This window comes from Haemorhous mexicanus, chromosome 25 (genome assembly GCF_027477595.1).
Source record: "Haemorhous mexicanus isolate bHaeMex1 chromosome 25, bHaeMex1.pri, whole genome shotgun sequence".
In the NCBI taxonomy this organism is placed as follows: domain Eukaryota; kingdom Metazoa; phylum Chordata; class Aves; order Passeriformes; family Fringillidae; genus Haemorhous; species Haemorhous mexicanus.
In genome coordinates, this window is record NC_082365.1 from 4,202,309 (window position 1) to 4,225,554 (window position 23,246).

General features: G+C 43.8%; 1 protein-coding gene across 2 annotated transcripts; it reads right to left on the reverse strand.

Moving 5' to 3' along the window:
* Positions 1–145: 145 nt before the first annotated feature.
* CSDE1 (cold shock domain containing E1) lies at positions 146–23,246 on the reverse strand. Of its 2 annotated transcripts, XM_059868078.1 has the most exons (20): positions 23,137–23,246; positions 19,341–19,776; positions 15,253–15,451; positions 13,357–13,466; positions 12,945–13,037; positions 12,347–12,444; positions 12,118–12,199; positions 11,655–11,783; positions 11,361–11,486; positions 10,432–10,644; positions 8,640–8,780; positions 8,394–8,552; positions 7,754–7,861; positions 6,763–6,938; positions 6,250–6,362; positions 5,497–5,616; positions 5,129–5,307; positions 3,993–4,156; positions 2,783–2,915; positions 146–1,541 (listed from the first exon to the last, which is right to left on the reverse strand). In XM_059868078.1, the coding sequence occupies exons 3-20, from the start codon at positions 15,449–15,451 to the stop codon at positions 1,494–1,496; spliced, it is 2,391 nt and encodes a 796-aa protein (XP_059724061.1). In that variant the 5' UTR covers positions 19,341–19,776; positions 23,137–23,246; the 3' UTR covers positions 146–1,493. The 2 variants fall into 2 exon arrangements, with proteins under 2 accessions (XP_059724061.1, XP_059724062.1); XM_059868079.1 differs by lacking the exons at positions 12,945–13,037; positions 23,137–23,246.

A 23,246-nucleotide genomic window follows, 5' to 3' on the forward strand; every position in this document is an offset into this window, starting at 1 on the left:
CCTGCTTTGTGCAAACTGGAATAGAACACAGAAATCCCTCAGGGTGGCGTGAGAACTGGACACCCCAGGAAGGAGCCTGTGATGGGGACAACACAGGTCTAACACAGCCCCCGCTGAGGAAAGAAGAGGCTGAGCAAAGCAAGGCTTTTTTCAAAATCAGTAAAACTTTATTCTATTTCCATTCTTTGCCATTAACAGAAAAAAAATTGGAGAAAGCAATGTTTTGTTTTACAAAGATAATGCATCTCCCAGAGAAGAAAACCCTAAATTGAGAATAGAGGTAACATGAAAAAAAAAAAATTAACCAAAATAAAAATAAAATTAAAAAAAAAACAAAAACAAAACAAACCCAAACCAAACAACAGTACTGCCCTCTATTCCAAAAAGTAACTCCTGATCTTTTTGGTTAAAGTAATACTTAGACCAATCATTCAGTTTTCTTGCTTGGTAAAGTGTGACTGGGGAAATGGAGGGAGGGGGGCAGGGGAAGGGAAAAAAAACCCAAAAAAAAAAAAAAAACCAAAACAAAAAAACCAAAACCAAAATAAAACAAACAAAAACAAACAAAAAAAAAAAGCACACAGACATCAACTAGTCACCTTGATGAAAGTCTCAATACAGCTATGGAAAGCCTAAGTATTTATTCTCTTACAGTACACTGGGTGCCGGCTGCAAAAAGAACAAAAAAATGTATCCACTTCAGGCACAACTTCTTTCTTTTTAAATTTAAATCAGTATAAGAAACTGGGTTTAGAAGCTGCAGTGTTCTAAGCAGCAGCAGATTTGTGCATTGTTTTAAATATATTTAAATTACCACACTGATGGCACACCTCAGCCTTATGAAATTCTGCACTGTCTGTTCCAGAACACTACAAAATCCACCGACCCTGGGAGAGACTTGCACTGAGCTCTAAGGACTGGCTGAAGAAGTCAAGTTAAATGAACTAGGAAAACACTGTAACATTTGGCCATCAACTCAAGGTATCTGAATGTTTGTGGAGATCTGACAGAAACAGAACTTATTCCACCCTCACATGTTCCTCAGAATTTGAGCAGAGTGAGCTGAAGTGAGTCTTCCCTTCCACTTGGGAAGGAAGATAATGCAACTGAGCACTAAGGCATAATAAACCTTGGCCAAAAACAAGGAGAAAGCATAATAACTGTAGTGCAGAATTCCACAAGGTCTGCCCGAGCAGAGCTGTCTATGTTTACTCACAGAGGCAATGGAGATTGCAGTTACCAGTTGCGTTAAATGCACCATTCAAAACAAGCTTCTAAAATGTGATACTATAAGGCGCCACCTTAAAGTTCTCCAGAATGCAACTGTGCAGAAATTTAAAATGGTTTCGTAAATTTAATTTTAAACATAACATGAGAAGGTGTTAAAACTGGTGGAATAGCTTCTGAGAATTTGGAGGAAGGGGTGAACAGGGAGATATTCAGTACCCTTCGGCAGCCCCACCGCACGGCCCAACGTCGCCGTGGGGTTGGGATCAGTCTATAACACCAGCCTGGCGGATCTTTCTCTCTGCACCAAATCCCTGCAAGGAAAACAAAACACACTTTTAGCTCCAGCATCACGTAATCATGAAGTCATTTAGGCTGGAAAATGATAGAAGGGTCTCCTCAAGCCAGGTCTTAAGATCTCTTGGAGATCTACTTCACACCTGAGATAGCTCAGCTACCTTAGAAGGCATAAAGTCAGCAGGATGGCTTCTGTGGCAGTGTTGGAAACAGAAAAGTTTTATTAAAAGGCAAAATAACAAAACTCTTTACAGAGAAAAACCAAGCCTGGTACAAGAAGTTCTTGCTCCTGGTAAAATACCTCACAAAAGCGATTAATTTCTTTGTGCTCTTCTTTTTTTGCTTAGGCAATTTGGCTCCTGTCCAATTGGCTATCCTTAAGTTTGAGGTGAAGTTCCCCAGGCCCTATGAGGTGTCTTTTTTGCTAATTGTAGAAAGAACCTTCTGGGCTTTTACCCTTTTTAAGGAGACAAAGGATAGTTTTGTCACTCCATCAACAGGAAGCACATTCCTTTAGGAAAAGGTCTTTAAAAATCATCAAATCCAGCCATGAACCTGGCACTGCCACTGGGCTTTGAGGCAGAGCCTGGTCTGTTCCACCCAAGCAGCTCCCTTCTAATTAGTCATGTTTGTCTTCAGAAACAGAGACAGTAACAAAACAGGTTCTCTGGGGGGTTCTTTGTAGTCCAAACACAACAGTGATTCCAAACACTTTCCTCCTGCTCATCAAGAAGCGGCAGAACGTTGTGTGAAAGCCATGTAAAGGTAAATGGACTTCACTTGCTACTGCTGAGGTTTATAAATGAAGAGCAAACTATAACAGCCAAGACAAACCATGACAGAAAGGCTCCAACTCAGGCAGCAGTGGGTTGCTTCTCTCCCATGTGCTCTTCTGAAAGCACAGGGCACAGCACTGGCACAGGGCACAACACAGGGCACAGCACTGACACAGGGCACAGGGCACAGCACTGACACAGGGCACAGCACTGACACAGGGCACAGACACAGCTCACAGCACTGACACAGCTCACAGCTCACTGACACAGGGCACTGACACAGGGCACAGGGCACAGCAGTGACACAGGGCACAGCACACAGCACTGACACAGGGCACAGCAGTGACACAGGGCGCAGGGCACCCTCCCACAGCACAGCTCTGTACAGAACAGCAGCAGACAGAGCTCAGGCCCCCGACAGAGGCAGCAGGGTGTGCTCCCCTGGGCAGGAGGCCCTGCAGGGCCCTGCCCTGTGTGAGTACCTTTGAGTTGTCGGGGCCCCGGGGCTGGCGCAGCACCGTGAGCCGCGGGGCGTTGGCATCGTCCAGGTTGATGCTCTTTAGGCGGTTCACGAGTCTGTCGGGACGCGGAGCTGCCACGGCCTTGGCGCCTTCGCTGCAAGAGAGCACACACAGGGCAGGGTCACCCCGGGCTGGGCAAGGCACCCCAGGTTTGCCAGGCCTTGAGCACAGTCGTTTATTGTACAGGATCGATGCTGTGTGACAGCAGACTCAGCTGATGGCCTGGCCCTGCCCCAAACCTTGCTGTCCACACAGGACTCTGCACTAGCAGGACTCAGTGATCTCTAGAGGGTGCTCTCTAGGGAGCAGAGGTCTTGTATTTACTCTCATGCACACCTAACCAGTGTTTACTACATTTCTATTGCCCAGAAAAGCTGTGGCTGCCTCATCCCTGGAAATCTCCAAGGCCAGGCTGGATGGAGCTTGGAGCAACCTGGGATAGGGGCAGGTGTCCCTGCCCATTGCAGGGGTGGAATGAGATGGTTTTTTAGGTTCCCTTCCAACCCAACTCAATCCATTCTGTGATTAAACTGCAATAATAAAGGCTTGCAAGTTGCCAGCATGTCATGGCTGATCATTAACATCTCTGAAGATGATGAGAACACCTAATTTTGAGACAAAAACATTAGCTTTTTGTTACTACTGAAGAGTTATCTCAAGCTTAAACAAAATACAAATCATGCAGTCTTCTTCAAGTGTGTATGTAGTTAAAAAAACCCCAAACCCATCACTTGTAAAAAATGCCATGCCAAAAAGAAGGTTCTCTAAAAAATGAGCTATTTAAAAATTAAAGCTGCTCTTCAAGAAAGAGATGGCAGCACTGTGGAGTGTGCTGGCCAGAGGCCAGCATCCACACAGGAAAGCCATCAGTTTCCTTATCATTAACTTACACTTGCAAGCTGGTATCCAAATTCCTGCTACAGGGGGAGTTTAAGAATAGGTTAAAAAGGGAACAAGCCATCTGTAATTAGAAAGAGCTGGGAGTGCTGCTGCTGCCTGCACTGGATCCCCTGGAAGAACTGGGAGCTCTCAGGTGCAGCTCTCCCCGGAGGCAGCTGGAACCCAGAGCTCCTGCTGCAGGAACATCCAGCTCAGGCAGACCCAGGCTGCAGGGCTCTGCTGGGATGCAGACACTGTGCCAGGGTCACTCCCTTCCATCCCAGAGCCTCACCAGACACGCCACACGTTGCAGGCACTGCATTTTCCTGTGCGCTGGTTCAGGATTACGGAGAACTCCACTTCATCCCCAGCCTGGAGCTCCACACCATCCTGGACTTCTTTAACATGGAAGAAGAGCTTTTTGCTGTCACCAACTTCATAGTTAATGAAACCAAACTGAAAAGCAATACATCACAAGGTTATTGATTTGCTCTGCATCCAGACAAATGCAGTAACTTATTTATCACTGTAGTTTAACTACTTTTAAATAAAACTTCAAAACTGTGCTGCCTAATAGAAGTGGAAATGCAATTTCTGCAGTGATCAGAACATTCTGTCTGGAAACAACACTTCTGGAAATCCAGGCACTCTTCCTGGCACTGTAAAGTCACATTTAAATCCTGAAGTCTATAGAACAAGTTCTGAAAACTGCCCCCAAGTCCTGGCACTATTAACCTGGTAGTCCTCTGTATTAAACAGAGAAGAGCAGTGCCTCAAGCTCTGAGACTCCACCCTGAAGTTACACAGCAGCAATCACTCAATTTTTGGCCTGTCACTGGGATAAGAAGCCATTTGCTTCTGTTTTCCATTCTACTCATGTATAAGCCAGGAATACTCATCCAGCCTCTCCATAAATGACTGGAGATTAGTGCTGCACGGTATCTGTAAAGACAGCATTTGCAGCATTTAACTTTTTAATCATGTCAAGATGCAACGAGGGCAAAGATCAGCCTTTGCATTTCGGATGAGCTGTAATCACTGACAGCTTAATGCTGTCAAGAAGCTTCTTCCAGAAGCAAAGTACGTGCATGTTTTGTTTGTTTTTCTGAACACTTTTTAAATGCTCTGTGCAGCAGAAGCCAGTTAGAGCAATCTCTAGGACATCTCAAAGCCAAATCTTCAGAATTATCTGCTGCCCAGCAGTTCTGATGTTTCAGCACTGAACCAGGCTCCGAGCCCACCTTTACTCAAGTCACACCAGGGTCTGCCATGACCTGGGTTACCACACCAGTTCCCTAGAGCTGGAGTTCTGAGCAATCTGTTTGGGCACAGCTGCCTGAGTTCCAGTGCTGAAGTGGTTCTGAGCTGCTCTGTGCCAGCTGGAGCAGTGATTTCCCATCCCCATGCCCTGGTGCCAGAGTCACTCACCTGGTCCTTGACGCACTCCACGGTGGCCCTGCGGAAGGGGGTGATGTTCACAGCCATCGTCTGCCCGTTCTGACCCAGCACACACAGCTGGAACTTTACTGTCTCCCCCTTCTGCAGACAGTCACCTTTGTTTGCCATGCCAACAATTCCAAAGGGATAGACCTCTCCTTTCATCTCACCTAGGGGGAGAAGCAGGAGACAAAACTCAAGGCCTTTGCCACCTGATGTCAGATTTCCAATATTACAAATCAGCTTAGCTGTGTGGATACAGTTTGTAGTGTGAATAAAATCCTCAACAACTCTTTTTACAGTGCATTCAACTTGTGCCCTCGTGTAAAGAACACTTAATTAAAAGGAACCAATCTTACCATCCTCCATGACTTCAATCATGCCCTGGTACTCTGTCTGTGTGGGATCTACACTCCTCAAGGGACGAATTACTTTACCAGAGTAAACAGTTGGATCAGCTTCTTCAGTGATACCATTCACTGAAAAGAGACAGGGAATAGAGGAAGGGGATGTTTTAATCATAGTTTATTTTAAAATTGATTTAAATAAGTGATTCAGATTGACCAGGAGTCAACATTTTGCACTAGATGACAACGAATCAAAATCACACTGACATACCATACATGGAAGTAGAAAAATTTTTCTCAAGAAACTTAAGGTCAGGAAGCTTGAAAAGCAAATCAAAGTTTTTCCTTCCTTTCTCTTCCACATTCCCTACTCATGTTAATCATCCAATAATCTTAAAGTATGCATTCCCCCCCACCCCCAAGTCCACAATACCCTCCCCCATGTGCCCTGCTCCTGCCATCTTTCCCCCTGTAAGGTACAGCACAATTAGTGCAGGTGCAGAAATGGCCAGTTCTGCCATTCAGCCTCTCCTTATAACCCTCAAGTGAGGAGGACTGAGGACACTAAAGATCCACAGAATAACTGTTGGCCTGTGCTTGTCTGTTCTCTGCAAACACAGGCAGCAGCTTTCAGGGAACCAAAGACCACCCCACACTGAACATCTTCTTGCTCTCAGCTCCAATTGTAAATGGATCATTAACAAACGTTACCCCCCAGCATGTGCCAAGAGCCCTGCAGACAGAAAACACCAGGTACAGCCTTACCTGCATGTGTTTTGTTTACTTTCTCTGCACTAACTTTGTTTCCTTTGCCTTTTGACAAGCTGTATTCCACAGTGTCTCCAAGTTCCAGGCTATCGATATCACCACAATATTCACTACAGGAACAGAATGATAAACAATTTTCCTTTATTTACATGACAGGAGTGATGCTCACCCAACATCCACATCAGTTATCAGAAATTATTTAAATCCCTCATCAGTTCACAAGGAACCTCCATTCAGGAAAGTGAAGCATTTCCAATACATAACACAACTGGACTTCTTGGCCTGGGAATTAGAGGCACAGACCACCAGGACTGCTGACTAACAGTAAAGCCTGAACCAGTCCAGCAGAGATGATAATCAAATTGTAGATATCTCAGCTTATATATAAATATAGATATATTCTGTGTGTGTGTAAAGTGCAAATGGGTTCATCACTCAATCCAACAAAACCCCAGACCCTCCCACTCCCCCCAAACAGACACATAATCAAATAATAAAACTGTCCTTCACCTGTAGTGGAAGAAGATCTCCTTATCATGATTGGCTGTTTCAATAAACCCAAAGTTATCTTTCAGGGCTGCCACGTATCCCAAGAGCCTCTTGGAGCTGTAGTTGCGTCCCAGCATCCTGACAGAAACAGCCGTCTGCAGCCCGGTTCTCTTCACCTCACACACACAGAACTCAACCTGGTGGAGACATGGCCATCAACACCAGACAGAAAGAGGCAAAGAAAACCAAACATTCAATATCAGACAGAAAAATACAAAGAAAACCATGATGACAAAAAAAAACCCCAAATTTTGAAGCTGTGCAGCTCTGCAGCAGCACCAGTCTCTACAGGAAAGTCATTTCCTAGTCACTGCTTTCCCCTACCCCCATCTGTCATTGACATTTCCTACATCCCAGGGAGCAGCATCACACATGGGATCCCTGCAAGACAAGCCAGCCCCCAGCACTCAGCTTTTCACCCCTTACACATGAGAACCTTTCTGTCCATAGGGATCACCTCCTCTCCCCTTCACTGCTCACCAGTGAACCACAGTGGGATGTGCCTCACTTCCCTCCTTGTTTCAGTTTTTAGAGACAATAACCAGTAACTAGAATGGCTCCTGAGGGTTTTGTTGCTCTTCCTGATCTCCAAGCTTTTTCCCTTTCCATTGTCCCTCAGGCTAATATGCTCATGAGGGAATATTCTCCCTCTTCAATATCAATCTTATTCTCTATGCTAATTAATTTCTTCTTGACAAGCAGTGTCCACTCAGTGATAAAAATTCTTTGTTTAAAAAGCATCATTTACACAGTAAGACACTATTTCCCCATTTATATATCACCAGGTGGAGGGTATTTTTTACTTACAGAAGATTAAGTCATTTAAACACAACATTCCAGGTGATACCACACAGATGCCTTGTCCTGCCTTTGTTCCAAGTAAAGGCAAAGAGAAGCTCACACCCACAATGCCCAGAACAGAATTTCCCAATAGTACCCTTAATTCTCTCACCTTATCTCCAATCTGGGGATTAGTAGATCCTTCCACATCCTTGGCCTGGTAAGGAATGGTCAGTTTTACTCCACAGTCATCATACACAATTATTCCATCCTCAGCTTCCTGAAAACAAGAGGTCAGAATTCAGCAATGTCTCTTTAGGAACAGTTACCTACACACAGTTCAAGCACTGATCATTGGAGTCTCAGTGGTTTTACAATAACTGCTCAAAACCACAAGGTGCTTTAAATGATGCCAGACAGTATTTTAAAGGGCAATGAAGTATTGCCACCAGTTCCAGGAAGCATTTATTGGAACTTTTAAGTATCCTGGCCTTGTTTAGAACAGCAGAACAAAACAGTAAGAGATGCTTCCCAGGAAACTTAAATAATTCTATCTAGAATCTTGTGTACTGAGCGGCAGAAAGAAACTCCCAATCAATTTCCTGGAAATTATCCTCAACAACAATATGATTGTTGATGATTATTAACAATACTTTTATTATCTTGTTCAGAGCAGTTAATTTTCACTGAGCTCTCATCAGCTGTAATTCACATCTATACAGAATGAACAGTGCTTCAATCCCAGCTGAACTAGAGATTTTAAAGAAGCAGCCTCACCCTGCAAGGGCAGGAATGAAAAAGAGCAGCATTACCTTCTCTTTGCCTTTATTTGGGCTAGTGGCTTTGGCTGGAGTGGCTTCTTTGTCTATAGTGCCCACAAAGCGATGCTCTGACTGGGTGTGGAAGGAAACTGTGCCCTTGGGGAGCTTTTTAATCCTTATGGCATGGTTCCTTTGGGCAGACAGCATATCCTGGAAAAGAAATCCACCAGGTTATAGACAGACTGTGCATAATTTCCTTAACTGCTGAGATTTTATGGGAGTTTAAATCCCACTTACAGGAACGACGGTGAACTCTACTTCATCGGAAATATGGAGCTGATTTCCATCCATGATCTCACTGAAGTGGAAGAACATCCGAGCATCCCTGTCCACACACTTAATGAAGCCAAAGCCATCCCTCATTGCTGCAATCACACCCTGCAACAGCCAAACCAACAACTGCAGTTTAATCCCTGCTATGTGACACCTGTCCAGCTGCTCCATGTGTCAGGATTTGGCAGAAAGGTCTGAATCCTGGGAAAACACTGGGTTGAAGCAATGTCCTTCCTTGTAAATCCAGGTGCTCACAGCCCTGGTCAACCTGAAAGTTCTTCCCACCTCATTCCTGAAAGTCAGCTTGAGATAAGAGTGAAGTGGAGAATACTAATTCAAGGACTGAAGCTAAAGAACCTGCCAGTACAAGGAACACAATGGGGCAGCTCTGCAAACACTCTGTCATCTACAGGAGAATATTAAACATAGAAACAGACACTAAAAGTACAACCATCTATAAAAACAGGAAATAAAATCAGTGTTCAGAGGAACGTTTAAGAGAAAAACCATCAGATTTCTAGTCCCAAATGAAGAAATTATAAAGAAGCTGTTAAACAAGACATTGTTTAATGTCTGGTCTCCCATTCCCGTGGGTGTGTTTTGGGAACACACTCCCATGTGACACAGGAGTTTAGTGGCCTTCCTGATAACCACTAGGAATGGAATGCTGGGTGATAAACAGAATATACTAACAAAAACCCAAACCCTAGTACCAGATGCTGCCAGAATTAAGGTAGAATTCATTAACATATTGCCTTCACCCATTTAATACAGAGTTTAGCAAGAGTCAGGACAAGCTCAGAGGCTCTGAAGGACAATGCAAAGGTACCTTTCACCTTCAGAAACATTCTTCTCTTAAGCAGCTTTCACAAACTCCAGCAAACCAAGCAACCTTCCTAGAAGCTGCCAGCACCCATCACCCACAAGACAGCTCAACTCAAGCAGGTGTATGTAGCCAGAGCAGAAATACAAGAAGTCTATAGGATAGACACCCAAAATCTCAAAGGATGAAATCAAAACTCAGGGTTTTCTTAAAGCTAAGGGACAATAATTCACAACACACTGATGCGACAACACTGTAACTGAACTCCAAACTGCAAAGGAAAGCAAAGTTACAGTCTAGCTGGAACAGAACCAACATTCCAAGTTACAGGAATGAAAGATATTCTGTAATGCTCATTAGCACATCCATCATAGTCCCTGTAAACCACAAAGAGTTTCTTGTACTGAGAGAACTCTGCTCTTTACCATCCCTCATCCCCTGACCCTCAGACAGAGACTGGCCAAAAAACTTGAAATACAAAAGCTGCTCAGAATCCCTCCTCCAACTATTTACACTTTTCACTACCTGACCCAGGGCAGTCCCAGGGTCTCCAGTTTCCCAAAGGAAGATGAGTAGGTTCCTCTTAACACTCAAGTATGTGAATTTTAAACTGTCAGTTCAAGACTACATCACTTCTGTCTGCTACAACCAGTCAGCAATCCCATCCAAGAGGGCCAGTTAAGGTCTAATTTCCCAATATAATTTCACTTAAATGTTAAAAAGTAGTTAAGACTCTGTTCTTTTAAGACAAAGATGCAGAGCATTAATTCTGAATTAGGAATTAGCTTGCACTGCTGCTCCTAGAGCTGGATTTCAGAGCAGGCAATGGAAGACAAGAGTGACTTTTGTATCTATTGTGGAACACAGCCCCCAACTCATGTTTTACTTTCACTTCCCCTCAAGAATGGGAGATGTTCAGAGATGAATACTTGCCATTTCTCTGGTTTCATTAGTAAACTGGAAAGTGTTGGGGAGAACCTCGATGTTGGTGGCTCGCTCCAGTTTGTCGCGCCTGTCCGTGGAAATGTTGAACCGAACGTGGTCGCTCTCCAGCAAGGTCACCTTGGATTTTGTGTCCTTGTCCCCAAAGGGAAGCTCCTTAGGAATCACAAAGTCCACTTTGATGCGGCCAGGTAACGGGTCACTCTGGGGACAGAAAGCCAAGGGAAAGCTGAGTTCACCTGCAGGGCTCAGCACAGCTGCCAACAGCACAGGGGGTCCTGCCAAGTCCTGCTGGACCCAGGCTCTGCTCCATCTCCACCACTCCTCATCTGGAACTTGCCCAGTGCAAGGTGGCTTTTGGAGCTCTTGGTTGGCTTGAAGGTTTTTTAAGGCTCAGCCATGTCCTGCTGAAGGAATTTTCTCTATTTCAAGAATGAAGTTTATAACCATAACACTTCTAAAAAGCAGGCTCCTTCTTATTAAGTCTTCAAAACATCCCAAACCTTCCCACACTAACAGAGACTCACCTAAAACCTTAGTGAATTGCTCATGAACACTCCTCCAAGTCAAACATTGCAGCCCAAAAGCCTCATTAACTGTTAATGCTCACAAGAATCCACAGATCTGGCTTATCCCAGCAAATATTTTTTCCTTTTTCCCTAGCCTTTTGCTTCAAGGATATGTCTAACTCCACAAAAATTTATAGCAAGTATTTGAAACAATAAACACACACTCCATGATGTACCACTACCCTAACTCTTCTTCTTTGGATTTGAAATTAAGAAAAAATCTTAATTCTGACATGATGCTTATTCAGCAAAGAAGTACTGGGAAATGGGAACAACTGCTTCCAGTTATTGACTGGAATTCAATACAATTAAACCAGCATTACACAGATTTATTTAGTTACTCAAATTTACCTGGTTTTTGCTGGGTACTTTTGGAATTACTTTGGTTACAGTTCCTTCAAAATGTTCAATGCTGATATCTTCAAAAATGACAGTTCCTTGAGGCAGCAGTCTAACATCTGTTGCAACTTCTTTACCCTAAGAGCACAAAATCAGTCAAACACCCAAAGAAAAGAGAGAAAGTAACAGACATTTCCCAATGAACCTCAATGAACCTCCTCCCCCCTTTTTAGAGCTGGGGAAAGCAGAGAGCTGTGCAGTTATTCCCTAGGACCTTTGCTTCCGTTTTACTGGATTTCGTCTTACATTTCTGTCTTTGATTGTAAACTCCACATCATCACCAGGCTGTAAGGTTTCTAGGTCACCTTTAAATTCACTATAATGAAAGAATATCTCCTTCACGACATCACCTCTCTCAATAAATCCAAAGGCTTCCTGTCAACAGAAAAAAGAGTGTTTAATTGTCCATTATTGGAACATACCAATACATCATCTGACAGGTTCTGGTAAACACAAAACAATCTCTGAATCCCAGCACAGCACTTACAGGTGTGCACAGCTGACTGCCACAAGAAATATATAAACAGAAATAAATGGAACTTTCTTTGTTAAGAGGAGTATCAGTAGCAAAGATGAGCTGTTTAAACCATTTCACACAATTTACACCCGCAGCACAAGCTGTTAACAGCTCTAAACAACTTAAAAATTACTTTGAACAGCACTCTTCAAAATGGCATTTCATTTTCAAATGAAACTTAAAATCACTTACTTTCATGGCACAGACTACTCCTTGACAGCGGGCTTGTTTCTTTTTTAATAGCATAATGTTACGAGCACTTACAGCACCAGTACTAGAGAAAAAAATAAAAAATAATCTGTAAACTCAAAACTGAAACAATAACTAAGATTGCATTTCATGTAATAGCTCTTGGAATAGGTATAAATTCTGCCTGACTGCTAAAGCAAAATATGAAGCCAGAAAAGCAACACCAACTTACTGTTTATTTGTATCAATTATAAAGTTTATTTTGTCTCCTGTTTCCAGCTGTACATTTCCTTCAACATCCTCTGGGGTGTAAGTCAGGTAAAATACTTCCTGTAAATTAACATTAACTAAAGTTACTCTGTTTGCAGAACAGTTGTTTCAAAGAAAGACGAACACAATTGTAATAACAATATCTGCTTAATTTAGTGAGAAAATCAACAATAATAAACATGGCATGCAAAACATTCTTTTTCTGACGTGCTGTTTTGGTGAGTATGTAACAAGCAGCTTAAGCTGAAAGGTTTTGTACATGACCATCTTTAAAGGCCAATTTCTAAATGCTAGAAGTTCAAGAGAAGGATACATGAACTTCATCAAGTTTAAAAGAGAACAGCTACTTGACTCTAGGAAGTTCTCCACAAATACAAGCAAGCAAACTGTCTAAAAACCATTATTTTTTGTAGTAATTACCAAAGCATGCTTTTTTTTTTTTTTGGCCAAAAACTGCACAGTTCAGTGCAGTGTCAATTATCTACATTAAATTGCTTTTTTTTGTCATAGACCACAGTGATGGACCAGTGAAGAGTTCAAGTAAAATACGCAAGCTTTACCCCATTACGTTCGTAGCAAACACTCCCTGTTGGACTTTGACCCGGGGCAGCTGGAGATTTACTCTCTAAATTGTGAGGAACAGCACACACAACCTACCAGTCAAAAAAAAAAAAAAAATCCATTGCTAGTCATTTCAGGAGTGGCATTGTACACAAAATGAATCTCTACTACACACTCAGCAGGGAATGCCACACTGCAAGTTTTCAATCTCACAGAACCCCTCTTGGCTCTAAGAAGTGTTTGGAGTCAAGAAAGAGCTCAAACTGAAGCTCTGAATTTTTACTACAGCACACTGAAATATATTTCAGTGTAACTATACTGAAGGAAATTAATATCCATGCTCAATTAACCCCGATTTCTGTACTGGAGAAAAGGATGGCAAGGATGCAGGGATAGAAAACGGGCACTAACTTGTCCATTTATTCGTTCTTCAGGTAATATTTCTGGCTTTATCTTCACCAATTTAATAGCAATGGGTTTTCCAGTTCGGCGGTCAGAAGACACTTCAAACTCAACATCGTCTGCAAGGCAAGCAAACATTGCAATCTGTCAGAGCTCTGGCTGGGATTGGGGTTTTCTACAAAAATCATTAAATGGCTGAGTTTAATTCACTGCTGCAGCCAAACACAGTCAAGTAGAACTCAGGTCCTTTTGTTACACACAATTTGCAAAACATTTCTGGTTATTCTGCTTATTATCTCCTGTTGCCAATGAACAATTCCAGTGTAACTCCACAGCAATTCCCTCCCCCTGACTTGCTCACTGTACAGCAGACTCCACACTGAAGTTCAGACAACACAAAAAGGGCCACAAAACAGTTTAGAAACATCACTCTCATGGTGATTATCAGCATGAAGTTGCAGCCTCCTCATGCTGAAAACCACCAGGCCATCCTCAAACTAACCAAACAAATAGGGAGCACAAGAGGTAAACCCTCCTACAGTCTGAGTACTTGCCTCCACCTCAGCTAGACAAGTTTGACCTACCACTGCACCTTTTCCTTCTCCACAAGTTTGTACCACAAGCTGCACAAAGCGCTGGGAAGGGCTCCCACCAGGAGCAGTGAATTATTACAGGCAGTTTCCTTACATTATCAGTGAAAAAGAAAAGGTTGTGGGGGGAGGAGAAGTGTTCTAAAGAGTTTGTTTTGATTCTTACTACATTTTTTTCTTTTAATTATTCTTTATACCCTTTTAATACTTTAAACCTACTTTACCTTTCACCTAATCTTATCTCTTAGCAAAAAATAATTATCTTAATTAATCAACACAAGCTCACCACACTCATCATCGCATTAATGAAGAAATCTCAAAATTAGGAAAAACTGAAATCAACAAACCAAAAAAACACCTGGCCATCCTCAAACTAACTCTAACCAAAGAAATAGGGAGCACAAGAGGTAAATTCTCCCACAGCCTGAGTACTTGCCTCCATCTCAGCTAGACAAGTTTGACCTAACACTGCACAAGTTTGTACCACAAGCTGCACAGTGCTGGAAAGGGCTCCCACCAGGAGCAGTGGACTATTCACAGGTGTTTTCTTTACATTATCAGTGAAAAAGAAAAGGTTGTGGGGGGAGGAGAAGTGTTCTAAAGAGTTTGTTTTGATTCTTACTACATTTCTTTCTTTTAATTATTCTTTATACCCTTTTAATATTTTAAACCTACCTTACCTTTCACCTAATCTTATCTCTTAGCAAAAAATAATTATCTTAATAATTGATCAACACAAGCTCACCACACTCATCATCGCATTAATGAAGAAATCTCAAAAATAGGAAAAACTGAAATCACCAAACCAAAAAACACCTGGCCATCCTCAAACTAACTCTAACCAAAGAAATAGGGAGCACAAGAGGTAAATTCTCCCACAGCCTGAGTACTTGCCTCCATCTCAGCTAGACAAGTTTGACCTAACACTGCACAAGTTTGTACCACAAGCTGCACAGTGCTGGAAAGGGCTCCCACCAGGAGCAGTGGATTATTCACAGGTGTTTTCTTTACATTATCAGTGAAAAAGAAAAGGTTGTAGGGGGAGGAGAAGTGTTCTAAAGAGTTTGTTTTGATTCTTATGACTTTTTTTCTTTTAGTTACTTTTAATAAAATCTTTATACTCTTTTAAAATTATAAACCTACTTCACCTTTCACCTAATCCTATCTCTCAGCAAGAAATAATTAACCAACACAAGCTCACCACACTCACCAGCGCATTAATGAGGAAATCTCAAAATTAGGAAAAACTGTAATGAAACCCAAACCACCAGACCCCAGAAGCAGCAGAGGGTATTTTCTGCCAAAGCTCAGGTACCTCCTACTTTGAGCTCCTGCAGGTTGCCGTTGTACTGGGAGCAGTGGAAGAAGAGCCGGGCCTGCCGCTCCGAGCACTGGATGAAGCCGTACGAGGTCAGCAGCTTCTCGATGACGCCGGTCTCGCGCAGCGCTGCCGAAGTACCGTTGGGGTACCCGTTGTGTCCATTGTTGTGGAGCAGGTTTGGATCAAAGCTCATCTGGGCCACACAAAGCAAACAACAATACTGAGCATCAGCTTCCTTCCTTCACATCCTGCCCTGGATTGTCAAGCAAATTGTATCTATTTGCCATCTGTATGGCAGCTGTCTTCTGTTCAGTGGGCAGCTTTCCTTATCTCTTCCACACCCACTCCTCCCTCTGGGAGGGATAATAGTATTAGATAATAATAATAATAATTATCTGCTAATATTATAATAATAATTATCTGCTCATAGTAGGCCATTGAATGTCACTGCATGGCTGATAAGAGCTACAGCATCCCACTGGGAGATGTGAGCCCAGGGGGAGGAGCTAAGCATTCCCACCCGGATAGAATCTGGAGATTCTGGAACACCAGCACGGCTTCTGCACTGGATTTCCCAGAGGAGCAGCAGCTGCCTCTGCCCCTGGATCTCCAGAGGCAGACTGCACCTTTCTCCAGGATCCCTGCTCCAGCAGAACCACCCCTGGCACTGCAGGAGGGCTGAGCCACAATTCCAGTGGGACTGCTGCCAGCACCCTGACCCACAGGGTGTCAGGTGTGTTCTGGCTCTGGCAGGGTTGGTTTGGTTCACTGCATTGTTTTTTATCTTTTTATTTTCTTCCCTGCTAAAGAACTGTTATTCCTGCTCCCATATTTTTTTGCCTGAGAGCCCCTTAATCTAAAATTTATAACAGTTGAGAGGGAGGGGGTTCACATGTTCCATTTTAGGGGAGGCTCCTGCCTTCCTTAGCAAACACCTGTCTTTCCAAACCCAGACACATCCCCACAACCCAGTAAGAGCTTGTGTAGTTACTGACACCTTCCTAAAATCTGTTTTAAGAATGTTCCTAAAATGTGTTTTAAAACCACCAAGAGAGTTGAGCTTTTTAAACACACTAATCCTTAAAATTTATACAGGCAACATATTTATAAAACAAGCCAGAACTGTAACACCAAAACAAAGCTTGCTTAGAACAAAACAGACTTCTGGCATTTTTCAAGTATTACACCTCAAAGTACTCCCACATTCACTGTTTCGTGCCAGAGCCAGAAAATATCTGAAGTATCTGCTCTTCCAAATTAAAACAGGTGATTAGGAAAATGCAACAGTTCTGAATCAACACAATTAGGTTCAAATCCCTGCATAGTTTCTCCCTAGTTCATGTGTTCAGTCTTTCATACTAAAAAATGCTATTAAGTAATTAAACAGTTTTGCACAGTTATGGAATTAATAACCAGAATTTAACATTCCTGTGGCATAGAAGCTCAAGTGCTAGAAAGACACAGAAAATGTGAAAATAGCACTAAAGGTGTAATGAACTCCTAAATTAACTGACATCTATTAAAACATTTTATTCTATGGGGCATTTTTTTCTTTTCAAGTCACAGATTCACCCTTGAAACTTTCCCAATCCTTTTACCAACTCATTGGCTTTTTTGATGTCTCCTTTTTAAAGAAGAGCACTTGGACTTACAGGTTAGCACTTAAATCAGATGAAATGTATTACACCTTACTGAACACAGCAACTCAAGAGACAACTGAAGCAACCCTCTTCCCTCCAAACATCTTAAAATATAGAGGACTATTTGTTAGTTTCTAGAGGTTTTAATTTGGAAACAGAGGGAGATCATATCAGTTGTCTGCTTTCTTGCTGCAACAAGCAGAGAGATTAAAAATTACTCAGCAATGTGTTTAGTGGAGATAAAAGACACCTGAGCAACTTGCAAAAGGGTCATGTTTCTCACTCACACAGCCAGTGAGTTACTCAATGTACTAGAAGGCACAGCATTCTCATTCTGCTGTTTGGAAATCAGTTTAAAGGTGATCAAAGAGCACCAAAAAACACCTGCTGTGAAGTTCTTGGGCAGAAATCTTTGGTCTTGGAGACTAACATTAAAAAATAAATTGGAAACAAGCACACAAAGTAAAGATTGACAGTATTTTGACCTCCATGAGGAGGAGGTCTTCTTCCCCCTTCTGCTTCAGACCCACGTGGGGTAGATGTAGATGAAGAAAAACAGAAGTAACAGAAGGTGGGGGAGTGATTTGAGGGGGCAAAAGATCCCAGCACACTGTGTAATGGTCTCCATCCCACAGCACTGGTCAGCACTTCCATGGTACACTGTTACCACCCAAGGCTCTCTAAGAATTCACTGAACTGCTAAATCTGCTGTGATATCATTTCTGTAACATGCACTGCTTATTTCCTTGCTCTGCATTTCACTTTTCTTTCCCTTAAAAACTAGTAGCAATCTCTTAATGCCAATCAATGCTGCCCTCTTGTTCTTACCTGACCAACCTGCAGTAAGTGGCATAAATCAATATTCTTAACATGTTCAAGTCATGAAATACTGCCATGCCAGAAAATAATGAATCAGAAACACGACCCTGTTAGAGACACACAGAGAGCTCCAGCCCATCCCTCCTCAAAGGCCTCTTGCCAACAAAGGCAGCCATGGCTTTGTCCAGCTGAGTCCTGGGGACCTCCAAGGACAGAGGTTCCACACCTTCCTGGGGTAACTGTTGCCTCAGCAAAGATCTCTTTCCCCTCCTGTTCAGCCTAAGCTGCTCAAATGACAAAAGTCACAGCAGTCACAACTTTTTTACACACTGGATTATGTTTAAAGGACACGTTTTCTCAGAGTATCTAACAAAATGCACTTGATAAAGCTGCTAAGAGTTACTGACTAGTTCCTGTCAGCATCATGCCAAGATAACAATCCTCATCTTTTGAGGAAGGCAACCCCAGGACACTCCACATCAGAAAATGTCCTTGTGTGAACACAACAGCTTAAGTGTTTTAGGCTATCCTAGAGCCTGAAATACTTTTCAAAAATAAACTGGTCCTGCAAGTAGGGTGACTGGGAGAAGAGAAAATGATATGTTATTATACCTTCTCCCAGCAGAATTACAGGCCAGAGCATTAACCCGTTCTGGAAGCTGGAATGAGCCTGCCAAAGGCTTCTGTGAGTCACCAAATGGCCACCTCACCTCTGATACAAGGGAAGCAACAAGCAGACACCCTGCCTCAAATATGAACTAAAGTTACATCAGAGAGAGAAAATGACAAAAATCTAGCTTAAAATTTAGCTCAGAATAGCTCCTTTAGGGTTAGAAAGCCACAGTGCTTCACCTCCTGCTCAGACTACCACTGCATGACATCATTTCAACTGTCTGAGTTTAAAGGAGCAGTAGCAGCACAGCACAAAGAACTCCTCATCAGTCCTCTAAAGCCTGACAACTTCAGTTCAAACAGACATTCCTCAGGTGGCACTGAAACTTCCTGTACAAAGATACTACAAAGTATCAGCTTTTCCAGATAACTGTCAAAATTCTTACATCTTATAACAGAAATATGAACTATTAACCCCATCAAAAGAAATATTTAGAGAAAGAAAAAAACCACCTGTGCTGTAAGATTAAAATACTAAAGAGAAGTTATTTGAGAAAAGGGATTGGAACCACAAACCTACTGTAACTAGAAGAGAGAAACAGGAGTAATCAGCTCTCAAGGGTTACAAGTATTGCTAAATAGAACCACATGCAGCTACTATGAATTCACCAAAATAAATGAACATAACAGCAAAGAGTCATGGAACCACTGAATGGTTTGGGTGGGAAGGTGCCTTAAATATCATGCTGTTCCACTCCCTGGCATGGGCAGGGACACCTTCCACCATCCCACGCTGCCCCAAGCCCTGTCCAGCCTGGCCTTGGGCAGCTCCCAGGATGGGGCAGCCACAGCTTCTCTGGGCACCCTGTGCCAAGGCTTCACTATTAAATGAATTTATTATCAAGAACTACTAAAAAAACCCTAACCAACCCCACCCTCTTCTGTTAAAAACTTAGCAAGAACCAAGCTCAAAAACACAGATATAACTCTTTCTCCACCACGTGCACCAACCTCGCAGTGATATTCAAATATTGCACTTTCAGTAGTATTTGTCGATTCTTCTGTTTCAGCACAAGTTTCTAAGGATGAAGACTGCTATTATCTTAAAAAAGGGAACAAAAGGAAGAGAGACAAAAAGAGAAAGAAAAAGATAGCAAAAGAAGATAATCTATCAAGCTCTAGAGAATACAAGTGCTGCTGCCCTGGGCAGTTTCACTACAGCACTGGAGAAAACAAAGACTACTATAGCAGCGTCGGGACGTGCTCTTTTGAAGCTGTTGAGTAGGCACAAACTTCTTGTTTCAGATCAAGCCTTGTATCTTCTTCAGTGTAAGTTGCCTCTTCTTTGGTCTTGAGTTGTTACAATGTGGTATACTTAGATTCTTTTCCTGATCTGAACTTGAAGCAGCAGTTTCAGGTGGTAAATTCTGTTCTGTTCCACTTCATACTGGAAAAAGGAGAAAGACACACACACTAAGTATCACTTGGAAGGAAATTCTCATCAAATCACAGAATGGATTGGCTTGCATGGGGCCTTAAAGACCATCTACTAAAAAACCCCCTTGCACATCAGTTCTAGGTCTTAATAATGACAGGGGCATTTCCTTTACCTTAATACAGAAGGTTTAATCCACATTAATAAAAGCTGCTTTACAGACACATTTGGCATTCCCACTTCCAGTTTTGTTTTCCAAAAGATTGGTTGACTCCAAGCCAGTGAGGTGGTACTTCTAATTTTGAACTTTTCAGACACACTTGGGCATCTCAGGGAAGGTCCCAGTGTGTACCATTAAATGTCAACCTCATTTTGATCATTAGTATTTGATCCATCAGCAAACCTTAGTCCTCCCATCAATAACTTTATGTGAGTGCCTATTAAATTATAGCATAATTTATATAAGTGCTCACACAGATCCTCAGAGGAGCAATAGGATGTATACATATACATGGGAATTAAAATTTCCTGATTACTTCTGTTCCAGAGTTAAGTTATGGACTAGTGATACCTGAAGCACATTTAGAATTGTATAAAAATTAACAAACTTCTCAATTACGTGTACAGACACTGCACGTACAATAACACAGAGCCATTCTCTGGACTTCTAAAACAGTTTTTGTAAAATGTTGATTCCATGTGGTGTATTTGTGTAGCTAACACCAGGAGAGGCCTTTCTGCACCAGTTACTAGTTAGCAATAAATCCCCTCCTAAAGTCTGCCAGTGTCACTTTGTCTTTTCATGAGATAAGCAGGTTCAGCAAACTGCCACCGACCACACAAAACATAACCTTACAGAAATAGAAGCCTTCCTTGAGAAAAAATCAAGTTTTGGATTTGTTGCTTACTCAGCAGATAGGGAGGGATAAAGAAAAAAGGGAGGATATTTTTGTGGACAAAAGTGGGTGAGAAGCAACAGAGCTCTGACCTCAGAGATACACTGGCAGTTCTGCAGTCATCTAAAGGCATGAAGCACCAGAGCACAACTCTTCCCAAATCATTCCACAAGTCCCACACCAAAGGAGAAAAAATATGGACAAAGCCTATTTCTCCAGTGTAGCAGGAAAGTGAATTCCACAACTTATACTGAGCTTTGAATTCCCTCTGGTGATTTGAAAGAATAATTTTAAGTGACTGAAACCTGAATGCAAAGACACTTCAAAGTCCCACCCTCAGCCCAGTGAAAATGCTGAGTGAAGGCAGCTATTGCAAGAACCCCAAAGGTACAAACTCATCTCCAGTTTTACTGAAGTTTGTATTTCAGTGATTTTCCCCAGCTGAAGCAGGTCCTTCAATCACCACTGAGAATTTCCAGCTGAAGTGAGTTTTCCTGTCAGACCATCAAACACACACAAAATAGATTAAATAAACTGGGTGAGGGCTGATCAAATCTGGTGTGAAAGGCTTGCACTGAAAGAGTCCATTATAAAATATTATAATTAGAAGACACAAAGCTATTGCAAAGATAACAGTATCACTGCTTTTCCCTCACCTCAGCATTACACTAGGGCAACTGTTACCACAATCTTCCAGGACAGTGGAGGAAGTTATTTTGGGGCAGCATTTCAGCTCTCAAATGAGCACAATGCATCCCAGAACTGCTCAGACACATTTGGAATCTTCTCACATACTTCTCTCTCATTTAATTAGACTGATATTATTAGAGTTCTCCTAGAGATGTAATTCTTTTCATATTGCATTTATCATTTTATGGCCATAAAATATATCACTTTTTCATGTAATAATCAAAACACCTCATCTGATCAAATAAGACTAAAGCTGATTTTATCAGTTGTGGAGTAAAGGCTTTACGGGTTTACGACATTAAGTTCTTCAAAAAAAAGCTCATCAGGCAAGCATAACTCAAGCAAAAAGAAATCTGACTGTGCTCATCTGCCTCAAATTCTTTAGTTTTCAATTCAGCTACTATAAATACTCCTCCAAATGGTAAACACCCTGAGCAGCTGCCCAGCCCCCAAGCCTCAGTGCCTTCTGCATTTGTGTATTTACAGCTGAAAGGTTTAATGCAAAGACAGGGAAGAGCTGGGCCCTGCTCTTGAGGCCTCTCCTGTGCAGATCCTGCTGAATGACAGCGGGTCACATGCCAGAAATCACCTACATGGAGCCCCACATGGAACCTGCCCGATGACAGCATTGTTCTGCTTCCCATTTTCTTCACAAAAAGAGGCAACTGCAAGGACGTGCATTCTGTGGATCAGAGCACGTGCTTCCAGAAACAGCCCTCTATGACGTGAGCGAGCTACAATTTGATAAAGATAAGACTTCGTCTTCTCAGTGTGCACATAAAACACAGATCCGTGGAGATCAGGCTCCTCCATCTCTTTTCAGATGGATACTGGAAAGCAGCACTGAGCTCTCGGGCACCCCAGCCAGTACGTGACAGCTTTGAGACGAGCCACCACCACAGCAATGAAGTCCTTTTCATGTCAGGAAAAAGTACATATATAGAAAGGAAAATAATTAAAGAACTACCAAGGACATTTGTAAAGAATGTTTGGAGAAAATCCCCAAAAAGTCGTTAAAAAAAAAAATCCGGATTTTTTAAGGGTTCTGCGGTGCGGAGACAAGCCCCGCGCTGGGTATCGGTGCGGACAGCAGAGAACCGGCCCCGGACCGACGGAGCCGCCCAGGCCCGGTCCCTGCCGCGGCCCCGCTCGCTGCGCTGCACCAAGATGGAGGCGGCGGAGCGAGGGGCGGCCGCGCCGAGGGGCGGCGCCGGGGCCGCCGCCAGCGGGGCCGCCGTGCGCGGGGGCGGGCGGCTCCGGCCGGTGACAGCGCCAGGGCCGTTCGGGCAGGACGGGCCGGGGGGAACGCTCGCCCCGCACACAAAGGGGGGCGATGGCGGCCGCTCCCCGCACACAAAGGGCCGCGGCCGCGCTGCGCCGGGCGGGGCCGCGCGCGGCACGCCGGGAGCCGCCGCCGCCCCTCCGCCCGCACGGCCCCGCCGCCCGCCGGGGCCCGGAGCCCCCGCGGCGCCGCCCCCTCCCGGCGCGGCCCGCGAGCCCCGGCGGATCTCGGCCCGGCCGGTCCCAGCGCGGCCTCGGCGCCGCCGTTCCCGGAGCCCCGCAGAGCGCAGCGAGCACCCCGCGCCCCGCTGCCGCCGCTCCATCCCCGCACAGCCGGCCTAGTAGGCCGCACCCCCCAACCACCCCCCCCCACCCCGCGCGCAACCCCGGCGGGGCTCCCGACGCGCTGCCCCGGTACGGGCGGAGATCTGCGGGCGCAGGTCCCGTGGCGCCCGGAGCCCGCCGGGGCGGACGGGGGTGACGGCGGCGCCCGGCCCGCACTCACCCCAACAGCTCAGCGCCCCCGCTCCAGCGCCGCCATGAGCAGCACGGCACGGCACGTAGGAGAGAAATCACGGCGCTCTCGCGAGAGCCGCCCGCGGACGGGGGGGGAAG

What these genes read in the sequence shown, in the direction of transcription:
- CSDE1 (XM_059868078.1), bottom strand. Translation starts at nt 15,451, where the DNA reads ATGAGCTTTGATCCAAACCTGCTCCACAACAATGGACACAACGGGTAC. An exon ending in GCAGGAGCTCAAAGTAGGAG is followed by an intron (nt 13,467 to 15,252) that starts GTACCTGAGCTT and finishes CTTGCCTTGCAG; the next exon opens with ACGATGTTGAGTTTGAAGTG. An exon ending in CTAATGAAACCAGAGAAATG is followed by an intron (nt 8,781 to 10,431) that starts GCAAGTATTCAT and finishes TGGCTGTTGCAG; the next exon opens with GGTGTGATTGCAGCAATGAG.